This window comes from Miniopterus natalensis, chromosome 2 (genome assembly GCF_054644295.1).
Source record: "Miniopterus natalensis isolate mMinNat1 chromosome 2, mMinNat1.hap1, whole genome shotgun sequence".
Lineage (NCBI taxonomy): Eukaryota > Metazoa > Chordata > Mammalia > Chiroptera > Miniopteridae > Miniopterus > Miniopterus natalensis.
Window position 1 is genome coordinate 137,644,674 of NC_142082.1, and position 13,474 is coordinate 137,658,147.

General features: G+C 49.7%; 2 protein-coding genes across 2 annotated transcripts; both read right to left on the minus strand.

Moving 5' to 3' along the window:
* Positions 1–543: 543 nt before the first annotated feature.
* Positions 544–4,146, minus strand: MYL6 (myosin light chain 6). Its single transcript, XM_087813759.1, has 7 exons — positions 4,135–4,146; positions 3,850–3,900; positions 3,345–3,372; positions 2,376–2,519; positions 1,977–2,150; positions 1,811–1,888; positions 544–740 (listed from the first exon to the last, which is right to left on the minus strand). The coding sequence occupies exons 1-7, from the start codon at positions 4,144–4,146 to the stop codon at positions 712–714; spliced, it is 516 nt and encodes a 171-aa protein (XP_087669885.1). The 3' UTR covers positions 544–711.
* MYL6B (myosin light chain 6B) lies at positions 3,994–8,201 on the minus strand. Its single transcript, XM_016224471.2, has 8 exons — positions 8,119–8,201; positions 6,535–6,754; positions 5,774–5,801; positions 5,412–5,555; positions 5,008–5,181; positions 4,390–4,467; positions 4,228–4,265; positions 3,994–4,091 (listed from the first exon to the last, which is right to left on the minus strand). The coding sequence occupies exons 1-7, from the start codon at positions 8,199–8,201 to the stop codon at positions 4,237–4,239; spliced, it is 756 nt and encodes a 251-aa protein (XP_016079957.2). The 3' UTR covers positions 3,994–4,091; positions 4,228–4,236.
* Between the last annotated feature and the right edge of the window lie 5,273 nt (positions 8,202–13,474).

The following is a 13,474-nucleotide window of genomic DNA, read 5'->3' on the forward strand; positions in this document are numbered from 1 at the left end:
AGAGGTTCTCATCTGCCCCAAAAATAGCTGTGTAAGGCTTGGAAGGACATCCTCACAACCTGGAGATTTTGTTTATCCTTTCAGAAGTAGTGGCTCATTTCTTCCCTTATTAGGTGGGGAGAATGCAGGCATCTCACCTACTTCTGTAATTATTGGCCCCTAGCCCTGCTGGGGTGACAGGCTCTGGCAGTGCTAATATGCCCTGGCTTTAACTCCAATAAACAGTCTCCAGGCCTCTGCCACAAAAGGTCTGCAGTGCTTGGGAGGATCAGGGCTGGGTTTAAGGAGCTGGAGTGCTAGGCGAGGAGTCAGCCTGATGTGGCCTAGAACAAGGCTGGCCAGCCTTGGTCCTACAGAGATTTATGGCTTTCCTCATCCCGCAAGGGGTAGCCTTTGAAGCATCAATGGATGGGGTCAGCATTTCTTCAATGAGGCAAAGATGGCTCCTACAGGCCCTTCCCCAGCTTTCCCCTGTCCCTGGTCCACTAACTCTGGGCTCTCTCTTGCCCCTTCACCCTGCTCAGGAAGGAAAGCAGAACCACATTTAGGGCACAGAGAGTGAGTTTATTTGGTGAATGCTGATGGCAAACATCATCCAAGAGATACAAGCTGGGAAAAGTGCTGTGACAAGAGAACCTACGAAGCCTTTGGGGCTAATACACAGTCTCACACAGGGGAAGGCACAAGGCTCTGGGCACACTGGGAATGTCTTCAGCCATTCAGCACCATGCGGACGAGCTCTGTGGAAAGGAGAGAGGTATAAACCAGGAAGCAGGGCCAAGGGGAGGGGTCCACCAGGGGCCAGGAGACCATGAGACCACAAAGGTGGCATAAGAAGGGACGTGCCCACAGCAACCAACCTTGAGGTCGGTTTGCAGAGGAGTCACCTTGAGTCTCACCAGTTCTCTTGGTCCCCAGCTCCCCTCCCATCAGCTGTTAGTTCCCCAGCCCACCCTGAGCAGCAAGAACACAGCAGAGGCAGAAAAGTTCTTAACTACACCTAAAGCTACTGTCAGCCATTGGCAGGAGGAGAAGACAGAGTTTTGGGTTAGGGTACCTCCAAGCTGCCCAGCAGAAGAAAGGGGAAGAGACTGTTAAGCTACAGCAAAACAATGGGGCAGGCAACCCACCCCCTATGCCAACCGCCAGTGCTCCAGGGCTAAAGGATCACCCTAAAGCAAGACGGGGATAGGCTGGTGACAGTTCCCAGACACCAGCACCCAGGGCCCTATAAATAAAACTTCAGAGCCCATTCTAGGAGAGGAGGTACCATACCCCCAGGCTGTCTTCCTCTTCGAGGACGGCCTCCCCTCCCCTCCCTTCCCCTCCCCAGTCAGTTCCATGCAGAAACATGCCAGAAGTCAGATGGTAGTAGGGGTAGGGCAGGGGACAGAGAGCAAAGGTTGGGAAGAAAAACACTGGGGGGGTCAACTAGAGAAGGGGAGGCTGGGAGGAGCCGTACCCGCCCCACGGGCCCGTCACCCCGACAGGATATGCCTCACAAATGCTGCAGGAAGGAAGAGACATTAATGGTGAAGACAAGACACACATGGGATGAAGGGGTCAGGCAGTGGGGACATAGACATTCCATTCATTTTACTTCCCATTCCTTCCCCACCCTTCACACCATATTGCCCCTTCCTTTCTTGTCATATACCCCTGGCCTCCCACTCCTGGGCTGGGCGGGGCCCTGCCTCTTGCCTTCTGGCACTTTTTTGAGCCCAAGTCCAGGTATAAGGAAAGCCCCAGACTGTACTTGACCTGCCCCATATGGCTCCTTCCTCCACGAGAGCCCCAATTCGTCACTCACCTTCATAGTTGATACAACCATTGCTGTCCTCATGCCCTGCCACCAGCATCTCTACTTCTTCCTCTGTCATCTTCTCACCTGCAGAGGGAAAGAAAGCATTTTGGACACAGTGACAGGTGAAGGATCAGGTGGCACTTCTGCTCAATGAGCAAGGGTAGAGCCTTACCCAGTGTGACAAGAACATGTCGGATCTCAGCACCCATGACAGTGCCGTTCCCTTCCTTGTCAAACACCCTAAGGCCTTCAACATAGTCCTCATAAGTGCCCTGGTCCTTGTTCTTGGCCACAGTCTGCAGCATGGGCAGGAAGTGCTCAAAGTCCAACACCTTCACATTCATCTCTGCCATAAAGGAGGCAAAAGGAAAGTCACACAAGTTCTCAGAACTGAGGGGATTACAGGGATCACAACCAAACAGACTGCTCCCACTCAAAGCAGAAGAAATCCATAGAGTTTGCTACTTGAGACAAGACCTGCTTGAGTTTGGGGCCTATGAAGATAAAGGAAACTCTTAGCTGAAGAACCGTGGGCACACTACTGCACTGAGGAGTTCTTGGGGACCCTCACCATCACTCTTGGGGTTTCCCAAGACTTTGAGCACCTCGGCGTTGGTGGGGTTCTGGCCCAGGGCCCTCATCACGTCCCCACACTGGCTGTACAGGATCTTGCCATCCCCTGTTCGGTCAAACAACTGGAAGGCCTCCTTGAATTCTGAGGATTCAGATAAACATCAGCACTGGGCACATGCGGTTAACCCAAACCCTCATGGTGTCCATTGCCCATTCAACTTTAATCATGCTGAGGAAACCAGATATTTATTCTACTGTACACCCAAGTCCTCTAAGAGGGACCCAGTGTCCATCCCTCCCAACTCAGGTGTCCCACATAAAGACACAGCCTTCCTCCCCTCTAAGCACAGTAGTAACATCCACTTACACACCCCATCCGCCAGAGGCAAGCCGGCCCAGCCTCCTCACTACACTACTCAGGGCAGGAATTTGCCACCGCCCTGTCTGGGTCCTGTCCTTATAAGGAAGTGGGAGCAGCAGCCTGGGACTGGGGTCAACCCAGCCTGCCACTTCCCACCCCTCCCCTTCAGCAAAAGTATCCTCAGCAGACCCCCCTCCCCACTTTTACAAAATACCAGGTCATTGCTTTTTAGTCTTCACAATTCCAAGCTGGGGGAGGGGGAGAATTGTCACAGAAGGAGAGAAGAGGCAGAAGAAGCTCATTAAGGGATGGAGGCGCACAGGCAGCTTCAGACACTCTCCCCAAGCCCCACACACAGCAGGCATTAGGTGACCAAGTTGTTTCACATACCCACACCACCTAAAACTCTCCCAGTGCTTGGGGCTCAGATCTAGAGTGGAAGGAGAGGGAGGAAGAAAGAGTGAGAAAAGAAAATGGAGGCTCCAGAAGGAGACAGAGGAAATCCAGGAGGTACCCCCCTGGGGGTTCTGAAGAGGTGACAGGTTGGGGGGTAGGTGGGGGGGTGTGTCTCCCTAAGTGTGACCTTAGTAGAGGTCAGTTACCTACCTGCGGTCTGGTCCTCGGTGAAGTCACACTGCTCAGAGAAGAGGGGAGTGGTCAACATCTGAACTCCAGTCCCCCAAGCTTCTATCCCAGTCCCACAAGCTCAACCACAAACTCCTGTTCCGTGCAGGGGATTCGCTCGCTTCCCAGCAGGACAAGACCCCAAACTTTCCAACCCCAACTCTAATCTTCCAGGCCCTCAGGTTCACTTTGCCCCCTACCTCTGCCTTCTCCGCACCCCCTACCCCTCCGGCTTCCCGCCTCTCGCCCCAAATCCCGCTCATCCTCCCAGGCCCCGTTCCCCACCATCTTGGCCGCTGAGCTCTGCGGGACCTTTTCCTGCAGTAATGGCTCCGGCTCCGGGCCCAACCCTAGTCTTAGGACGTCCCAATGACGTCACCCTAAGCGGACCCAGCCAATAGGATTCCTGCCTGGGCTTATGCAGATGAGTTGCTACATTAGTAATGAAGGAGCGGGCCTGCCGCAGTTCAGTTCTCCAGAGCCTTACCTGCGACACCGAAACGCACCGGGGGATGGAATGGGGAGGGGCGCAAGGAATCTGCTCCGATCAGAGGATAACGGATTGGGAGAGGAGAGCCCCCGTTTCCCTCCCTTCCACCCCGACCTCTGAAGAAAGCAACAGTCGGAGGCCAAGGGAGGAACCATCTCTTTATTTTGAAACAATAGGTGGCCTCCTAGTGGTAGGAACGTGCTTCCGCCTGCGGGAGGCTCAGTGTCCGACCTCGGCATCTGTGGAAAAAGATGAAAAGTTGCCAAACCCGGGTGCTCACACGCAGCAGAACATGAAAACGCGCTTCCCGCTTTTCTACCCTGGTGGAGGGATTGGAAGGAGACTAGTCTCTCAAGGCGAGTGGAAGAGCCCTACCTGTGGAGCTCAAACGCTTAGGATGTGCTTCAAGAAGGCTGCAGAGAGAGGAGGCAAGAGGGGCTTCAGAAGCAGGCACTTAGATGATCCATCTGACTTTAGATAATCCAGGCCCCGGGGTTCTCCTCCTCCTCTGCCCCTTCTGCTCCTCGACCCCCTCACCTTCATAGTTGATGCAGCCATTGCTGTCTTCATGTCCTGCCAGAACAGTCTCCACTTCCTCTTCAGTCATCTTCTCTCCTGAGCCCCAGCCAGACACAACATTTTAGCCTCTGTCTTCCCTTCCTCACCAACCAGTGCACGCTATTCCGCTATTGCGTGTGGTACCTCCTCTTCTCCCACCCTGTAGATTTGCCCATAGCAACAGAACTTCAAAGCAATCTTTTCCTTGTAATGGTTATGCCTTGAACGTGTTTCTGCATCTTGCCATCCATTTCACCTGCATTAGCACCAGGTGAAAGCTTTGACAATGAAACTAAATTCCAGAGAGTTAAAAGAAAGTACCAGATCACAGAGCACCAGCATCTCTTCCAAAACGGAAACTCGAGTCTCCCACCTCTTCCCCTTTCCTCTGCCCTTTGGGAGGCATCTGTGCCCTCTCTCACTTTAGCCTCTGCAAGAGGAAGCCCTTCAGATTCTGGCCCCACTGCTCTGACCTTCTCAGTCTCCTGCCCATGACCTACAGGACAGTAATCCCTCCCTGACCCTTCCTACTTGGCAACCTTCTTTTTGGTCCACCCTCTTCTCTCCACTCCACAGGAGTTCTGGTCTGTGCCTCACCCAGGGTGGTGAGGACATGTCTGAGCTCTGCTCCCATGACTTTGCCGTTCCCTTCTTTGTCAAACACCCGAAGCCCCTCCAGGTAGTCCTCATATGTGCCTTGGTCTCGGTTCTTGGACACGGCCTGGAGCATGGGCAGGAAAGTCTCGAAGTCCACACGCCGGGACTTTAGCTCTGAAGGTTTGAGAGGTGAGGGAGAGGTCACTGTGCTGTCACCTAGGACCCAGCTCCCATCCCAACCATGAAGGCTTTCATCCTGTTCAACATTCAGGATGCTTTTCTACCCTTGGGTTTGACAGTTTTTGAAGTCATGAGACCCACCCTGGAATCCTTTGTCACCTTACCAACATTCCTCAGTTCCACCACCAAACTGAAAACCCTCATTGTTCCAGGGGCGCCCTCACCATCACTCTTGGGGTTCCCCAGAACCTTGAGCACCTCGGCGTTGGTAGGGTTCTGGCCCAGGGCCCTCATCACATCCCCACACTGGCTGTACAGGATCTTGCCATCCCCTACTCGGTCAAACAGCTCAAAGGCCTCCTTGAACTCTGAAGTATAAAGAGGTACCAGTGTTGACCAGAGTTTCCCATTACCCTCAGACAGAAAGGAAGTTCAGAAACCATGTGTTAGAGCTGGGCAGAACAGGGGACACATAGGACTAGTGTGGGAGGTTTCAAGGTTGGGACTGGATTTAGGGGAATTGAAAGAGAATCTGACCAGGGGCTTGGGTCTGGACAGTGGGCTCAGGAGACCAACTTTTCCTTACCCTCCAGCTGGTCCTTGTTAAACTGGATCTGTGGAAGAAAAGAGCAGGTGAGGAGGGATGACGAGGCTCGTTCCATCCCTCTGTAGCACTCCTCCCAACCAACTGCCAGCCACTTCTGGGGAGGGGCCCAAAGAGACCAGGCTGGGAGCCCAGCCACCTCAGTCCCATTCCCAGATCTGGACCTTGGGAGAATCCCAAGAGAAGGAATTATCAGGGGGGAGGGTTTCCTGGGAACAGGGTTAATCCCATGCCACCTGTTCCCCTCCCTCCACTGCCCTGAGCCCTGCATCCCTCACATAACTGGGGGCTGAACAAAAGCTAAATTTACTCCTGGCCCCCAGCTGTGATTGTCTAACAAGTCTGTCCTCTTTAGCCTTCCCTCCTGGGGTTCAGAGATGTGGCCTTTAGAGTTGAACAGTCAGCCAAGTACAGGCAGTAGCTCCCTCCCTTCACCTTGAAACTGTCCTGGGAACCCAGATGTTCCCCATCTCCCAGTCCCTGCCTCCAGCAGGGAAGTCAGTGAGTGAGTGTCTGTGTATGTGTATATATACACACATGTGTTACAGGTTAGAGGAGAGAACAACAAAGATACTAGCAGAGTCATAAGCCTGGTTGCTTCCAAATGAGGGACCAAGAGGAACCCCCAATATCAGTTCAGTGCTCACTGATTCCTACCTTCTAGATACCTCCTAATTCCCTAGGCTGTATCCCACCCTTGTACCACTCCCTCCAAATTCTTTCTCCACTTTCCGGGGACTCACCACCACTTTGGAGAGATCAATGGGGGGCTCCCATGTTTTCTCAGAGGCTGAAGAGACTGCTGCTGGCTCAGTCTTGGTCTTGGCTGTAGGGGCCCCTGCTGCTGGCTTGGTAGCAGGCTTGGGGATAGAGGGCCCTGCTGGTTTCTTCACAGGAACATCTTTCTTGGGAGGCATGATGTCCGGTGGCCAAAGGACAGTGTGCCGATGGGGGCACCCATCTCTGTTTAAATAGCCAGGGAGTCTGGGATGTTAAGGGGCGGGAGCAGAGGCAGGGAGCCAGTTGGCGGTGGGGAGGGTGAGATAGAGGAGAGATATGCCGGCCTGCTCTCACTCCCCTGGCCTCCTATGGTTCAGGACTCCTGCCCCAAGGTCTTCTCCTTTCTGTCTACCCTGCCCCAAAGGCTGGTCAGAACAATGACCCCTTTGGGGGCAAGGGAAAAAAGCTAGAGACTGCCCAGAATGGGGGAATTAACCTCCTGGGTGAGGGCAAGATGCATGCTAGTGACACTGAGATAGGGGTGAGGCAAAGAAGGGGATCCAGGCATTCCAGGCCCTCGACCTCCTGACTCAGAGTAGCCCCTTTTTCTAGCAGCTTTAGACTCTTGAAGACTGAGGCAGGGAGGGGGGCCTTGTGAACTGGAATAAAGTGGGGTCTGGGAGCAGTGAAAGGTGTGAAAAACAAACATCCTCTCCACTTCCCTCTGACCAAGGATGAGGAGCAGGGGTAGTTGACCCTACAGCCTAATAATCCCCAATACTTGTTGTCACTGTCCTCCTCCCTTCCAGCCAAGAACTGGAACTGTGCACAATACAGAGAAAGGATAGTAATAGAAAACGGAGTGTGACACACCTCCTACCCCCCACCCGGCCTCCTGTGCCATGTTGTTTTAAGGGGGGGGAACGACCAGTTTAACACTCACAACCCATACTCACAAGGCCTTTCCACAAGCCCTTGGCCATTCAACTCAGATAAAGGTAGGGTGCCTGCTGAATCTGCAGGGACCCCTGGTGACACCCTGAGGGGAAGGGCACGCTCAGAAAGAGAAAGGGCCTAAATTCTAAAATCTCTAATCCAAAAGGATGTGGGAGTTCCTATGGGCTCCAGGAGTACTCACTCCACCCCTCGCCCCCAACCAGAGGGATAATAAAAACCTTGACTCAGGTACCAGGTTACAAAGCTTGCTCGAGGCACAAGAAAAGGGTCTAAGTCGGGGGCCTTAGGGAGAGGGGAGGGGTTGCTGGCTACTTTTGTTCTGGGGCGAAAGGAGAGGATTTAGGTAGCATTCAGAGGAAGACAGTAGTGATTTCATTTAGGCCCCGCGGTTCAGAGTAGATGCTGAGTCTTCTCTAGCAAAATAAAGCGTCTGAATCTCATTACTGCAATTGTCCCATTTTAGGAAAATCAGAATCATTTCTTGGGAGTACATTACACACACACACACACACACACACACACACACACACACACACACACACACACACACACACACACACACACACACACACACACACACACACACACACACACACCCCCACACGACTTAAATAAAGGGGAGAGTCCCTTCCCAGCTCCGCAAAACTCACCCTGCGGGATCCAGGTAAGGGACGGAGGCGGGGCGCCTGGCGGCCGTGGGCCCTGAGGGGTTAACCGCGGCGCCCCGGAGCATGCCGGGAGTCGTAGTCCCCGCGCTCCCGCGGGCTCCAGGAAACGCCCCTATAGCTCGAAAAGGAAGCTGGGAGGCGACTTCCGGCCGGTGGCTGCGGTTAGTGACTGCTGTTCTTTTAGGCGCGATTCTTGTCCCGGAACTGAAAGGCAATTAGCAATTTACAGTCCCCACCCCTGGCCCTAAAACGGTGCGGGGCTCCTCAGGGTATGTCCTTTGCTCATCCCCGAGTTCTCCGTTTAGTGTGGGCGGGAATATTTTCCTGGCAAGAGAACTCGGAACCAAGGGAAGGGTTGGAGCCGCAGCTGCAGCAGGCCGGTTAGAGGTCAGCTTGTAGGAAGCACTTACTGGCTGGGGAGAGTGGTGCGGTCCCTTTAGCTTCCGCTTACTGTTTGGTAGGGAGTGAACAGAGGACACTGAGTTGCTGTGTGACTTGGAACACTAACCCCAAAGTTTTTATTTTTTGAAATGAGATGGCAGTTGAAGTAAATGTTAAGATTTGGAATTAAGCCCATCATCTGCCCCAGTCTCACCTAGTCGAAGTTTCTCCCTACTGCGGCTTCATAGGTGCCAGCCACCCTGCCGGGACCTCACGGGTCCCCTTGGAACTGCAGGCGAGCTTCTCCAGCCCTTTGCTCAGACACCTCTGCGCAGCGTTGGGCAGCTTCTTCCCCCAGACTTTTACCAAACGTCTCTTCTGTGCCGGCAGGGAGGCAGCCCGGCCAGGCCCACCTTCACGCACTGGGTCCCTCAATTCCCTGTCAAGCATGTCCTGTTGGAGGCTGGGCTACCTGGTCATGCAGTCAGTGGGTGGAGGTCAGGAAGGCTGAGCCATTAAGTTAACTTTATGGGCAGAAACTGATGTTTGTTAGTTGGAGAAAGCTTCTCAGAAGACTAGTAGTGGGTTGTAAACAGAAATAAGGATGATGAGAAGTTAGCGACCATTCCTGGAGGCCTCCACAAAGCAGGTACTGCATGAGGGGCTCAGTTATCTCAGAGAAGCAGCACAGGGGGTGCTAAAGACTTTGCGCTCTTCAGAGCAGCCTGCTTAGAGAGGAATCCAGGTTCTGTCACGTGTTTACTGGCAACGTCTAGCAGTTGTTATCTCTATGTGCTTCCGTTCCCTCATCTGTGAAATTAGGATAATGGTATCTACCCCATAGGGCTGTGGGGAGAATTAAATGTGTTAATATTTGTAAAACAGAATGGGCCTGGCACAGAGTAAGTGGTATATAAGTGTCTGGTAGATTTCCTTTAATCTTCCCAACATATGAGCTAGCTGGTATTTCCTCTATTTTATATTCAGGAGGTTGTGTGGGTTTTGGGTTCATGGTGACCCAGAAGTTCAGGACATAACAAAAGGGATCTGTTCTCTAATTCTCTTGCCACTGTTTCCCATGTGTTAGCTCCTTCCTTGGGTCCCCTCCTGGAGCCAGATGTGGCTTAGCTGCGCAACCATGACAGCTTTATACCACAAGAGGAAGTGAGTGAGCTTCTCTTGACCATTGGAGTCAGTTCTTAGACTTCACTCTGACTAAACCAACTTAGAAAAATGCCTGTCCACCCTCAAACATTATAATCATTATGGCCAGGGAAATATCATGCCCTGATTGGCTTAGGCATGGGTTATTGCCCACCCTTGTGGCCAACTCATAGCATGTCCTTGCCACTGAAGGTGAATTGAAGTTCATCCAAATGGGGAGGAGTGGAAAGGACATTGGGGAGGAAACCAACAATGTCTACCACAATGAGGAACTCTGATGCTAATTATCGAGCGACCTACAATGTACATTGAAGATGCCAGGATGATAGCAGTATTTAGGATGCCATACCCTTCAGTAATATTGAGTGTCCATGTATTTAGTGAATGACAGAGTTGAAAGAAGGTAGAGACAGTTATCAGATTGGCATTATCTCTAAAGGAGCTGAAATTTTTACTGCTCTGAGAATAACGATGGGGAAGCAGCATTGGGGTGCAAAAAGAATGCAAACCCCGCCTCCCAATATAAGTCTGTGGGGTTCAGGAGAAGGAGTAGTCTCCCCTGGAAGATGTTCCAGGTGCATGAGGTCTCTTGGGAGGTGAGCCAAGTTTTAGGAGAGGCCAGAGTGAGCTTTGTATAAACAAAGGTAAAGAATTATAAAGGATAGAGTGGGTGGGAAGTGTTATTTAGAACTAGGTTTGCAGAGAGCACAGTGGGAAGGTTTGCGATGGAGGGGAACAGTGGAGATTGTATCAGGGCCCTTCAGCTGCTCTCTTCCCTCCCTTTTCTTCTTTACACCTTTCTTACGTTCACTTATGTGGAATACTCTGCTTGCCTGGTCACCCTACTCCTACCTAGACTTTAGTTTCTTTTTTCTTTTTTTTTAATCCTCACCCAAGGATATGTTTTTTTATTGATTTTAGAGAGGGACATCGATGTGAGAGGGAAACATTGATGTGAAAGAGAAACATCAATCAGTTTCCTCCTATACTCGCCTCAACTGAGGATCGAACCCACAGCCTAGGTATGTGCCCTGACCAGTAATGGAACCCACAGCCTTTATGGTGTATGAGATGATGCTCCAACCAACTGAGCCACCCAGCCAGGACTTTAGTTCTTTTTTAATTTAAAAACTTTATTTTTTCAATAGATAATATGTGGTACAAAATTCAAAGGTACAAAAAGTATACAGTGAAAAGTAATTCCCACCCCTCTTCCCAGAGGCAACCAAAGCTGCCAGGTTTCTATGGATCCTCCCAGAGATATCCTAGGCATATGCATGCAGATGTGTTTAATATAAAATTGTGTAAGCGTGTACAGATACACACACACACACAAACACACAGACACATTTTTCTCCATCTCCTTCCTAGTTCTTTTTTCCCCCCCCAAATGAGGTATAATTGACACAGTAGTTTCAGGTTTACAATATAACAATTTGATATTTATTACAAAATGATCACCACATTGTGAAAAGACCACTGCAGTAAGTCTAGTTAATAGTCACCTGGCCGGGTGTGGCTCAGCGGTTGAGCGTCGACCTAGGATCCAGGCAATCCAGGTTCGATTCCCAGTCAGGGCACATGCCCGGGTTGCGGGCTCAACCAATGACTCTCTCATCATTGATGTTTCTGTCTCTCTCTCCCTCTCCTTTCTTCTCTCTGAAATCAATAGATATTTAAAAAAAAAAAAAAATCCATCACCATATGAAATTACAAAAAAAATTATTTTCTTGTGAGGAGAGGTTTTAAAATCTAGTCTCAACAATTTTCAAATATGCAGTACAGTATTATTAACTGTTGTCACTATGCTATACATTACATCCCCAGGACTTATTTTATAACTAGAAGTTTATATCTTTTGACCCCCTTAACCCATTTTACCCATCCCCACTCTTTTACCCCCTGCCTCTGACCACCAATCTGTTCTCTGTATCTGAGCTCCTTTTTTTAAAGATTTTTTATTGATTTGTTTTAGAGAAAGAGGAAGGGAGAGAGAGAGAAAGAAACATTTACCAGCTGCCTCCTGCACCCCCCCTAATGGGGATCGAGCCCACAACCCAGGCATGTGCCCTGACTGGGAATTGAACCTGCAACCTTTTGGTGCACGGGATGATGTCCAATCCACTGAGCAACACTGGCCAGAGCAATTTTTTTTTTTTTTATAAGATTTTATATGTAGCCCTAGCCAAGTAGTTCAGTTGGTTGGAGCATCATCCTGATATACCAAGGTTTTGGGATTTGATCCCTGGTCAGGGAATGTACAAGAATCAACCAGTGACTCTCCTTCTCCCTCCTAGGAGCACACCTGTGCGTTTCCCTTTCCCTTCCACAGGCGTACATCTCCTAAACTCTAAGAGAATCCACCAGGTTTGCAACCAGGGAACAGTGGGCAGCAGCAGCTCATCCTGGGCTAACCCCCTGACCCAGTCCCCAAGGCCCACTTTTCTCTGACTTCCTGGTGAGCCAAAGCAGCCCAGCCTAGGCTCATTTCCCACCTAGTCCCTCTTCTGCTGCTGCTTCTATCCTAGGCCCTTCCTTGTTTCACTGTCCCCAGCTTTAATAAATGTCCTCTAAAAATAAAAATATAAAAAGAATCAACCAGTGAGTGCATGGATGGGTGGAGCAACAAATTGATGTTTCTTTCTCCCTCTCTCTCTCTAAAATAAACAAATAAATAATTTTATAGAAAAGATTCTACATATAAGTGAGATCGTAAGCTATTTGTCTTTCTCTGACTACATTTTACTTAGCATAATGCCCTCAAGGTCCAACCATGTTGTCGCTAATGGCAAGATTTCCTTTTTTATGGCTGAATAATATTAGTTTGTGTGTATGTGTGTGGTGTGTATATATATACACATCTTCATTCATTCATTCATTGATGAACACAGGTTGCTTCTGTCTTGGCTATTGTAAATAATGCTGCAGTAAAGGTGGGAGTACAGATGTCTTTTCAAATTATAGTGTTTTCATTTTCTTTGGGTACATATCCAGAAGTGGAATTGTTGGATTCCATGGTAGTTCTGTTTTTAATTTCTTGAGGAAACTCCATATTGTTTTTCATAGTTGCTGTACCAATTTACATTCTCATCAATAATACACAAAGGTTCCCTTTTCTCCACATTCTCACCAACACTTACTTCTTGACTTTCTAAATATTTTTTAAGGGGGGAAGGGAGAGAGAAACGTTGCTTTGATGTGCCGTTTAATTATGCATTCATTGGTTGATTCTTGTATGTGTCCTGACCGGGGATGGAACCTGCAACATTGGCGTATTGGAACAGTGCTCTAATCAAATGAACTACGTGGCCAGGTCTCTTCTTGACTTTTTTTTTTTTAAACTAATAGACTTTATTTTTAATTTTTAATATATCTTTATTGATTTCAGAGAGAGGAAAGGAGAGGGAGAGATAGAAACATCAATGAGAAGAGAGTCATTGATCAAGCCCGCAACCAGGCATATGCTTTGACTGGGAATCGAACCCGGATCGCCTGGATCCTAGGTCGACGCTTAACCGCTGAGCCACGCCCGGCCGGGCTCTTCTTGACTTTTGATAGTAGTCCTTCTAACAGGTGTGAGGAGATTTTGTGGCTTTTATTTGCATGATTAATGATATTGAGCACCTTTTCATATACCTATTGTCCATCTATATGTCTTCTTTGGAAAAATGTCTATTTAGATCTTCTGCCCATTTTTTAATCAAATTGTTTGTTTTTGCTATTGAGTTGTATGAGTCCTTTAGATATTTTGAATATTACCCTCTTATCATATATATGATTTTTTTCCCCATTC

Bases quoted from the DNA above. Each gene is read 5' to 3' on its own strand.
- MYL6B (XM_016224471.2), bottom strand. From the start codon at position 8,201: ATGCTCCGGGGCGCCGCGGTTAACCCCTCAGGGCCCACGGCCGCCAGG. The intron at 4,468-5,007 runs GTGAGGCACAGA...GCTGGGGCTCAG, and splicing joins ACATGTCCTCACCACCCTGG to GAGAGAAGATGACTGAAGAG. The intron at 4,266-4,389 runs GTGAGGGGGTCG...CTCTCTCTGCAG, and splicing joins TGGCTGCATCAACTATGAAG to CCTTCTTGAAGCACATCCTA.
- MYL6 (XM_087813759.1), bottom strand. The intron at 2,520-3,344 runs GTAGGTAACTGA...CTGAATCCTCAG, and splicing joins CACCGAGGACCAGACCGCAG to AATTCAAGGAGGCCTTCCAG. The intron at 2,151-2,375 runs GTGAGGGTCCCC...CCTTTATGGCAG, and splicing joins GGGAAACCCCAAGAGTGATG to AGATGAATGTGAAGGTGTTG.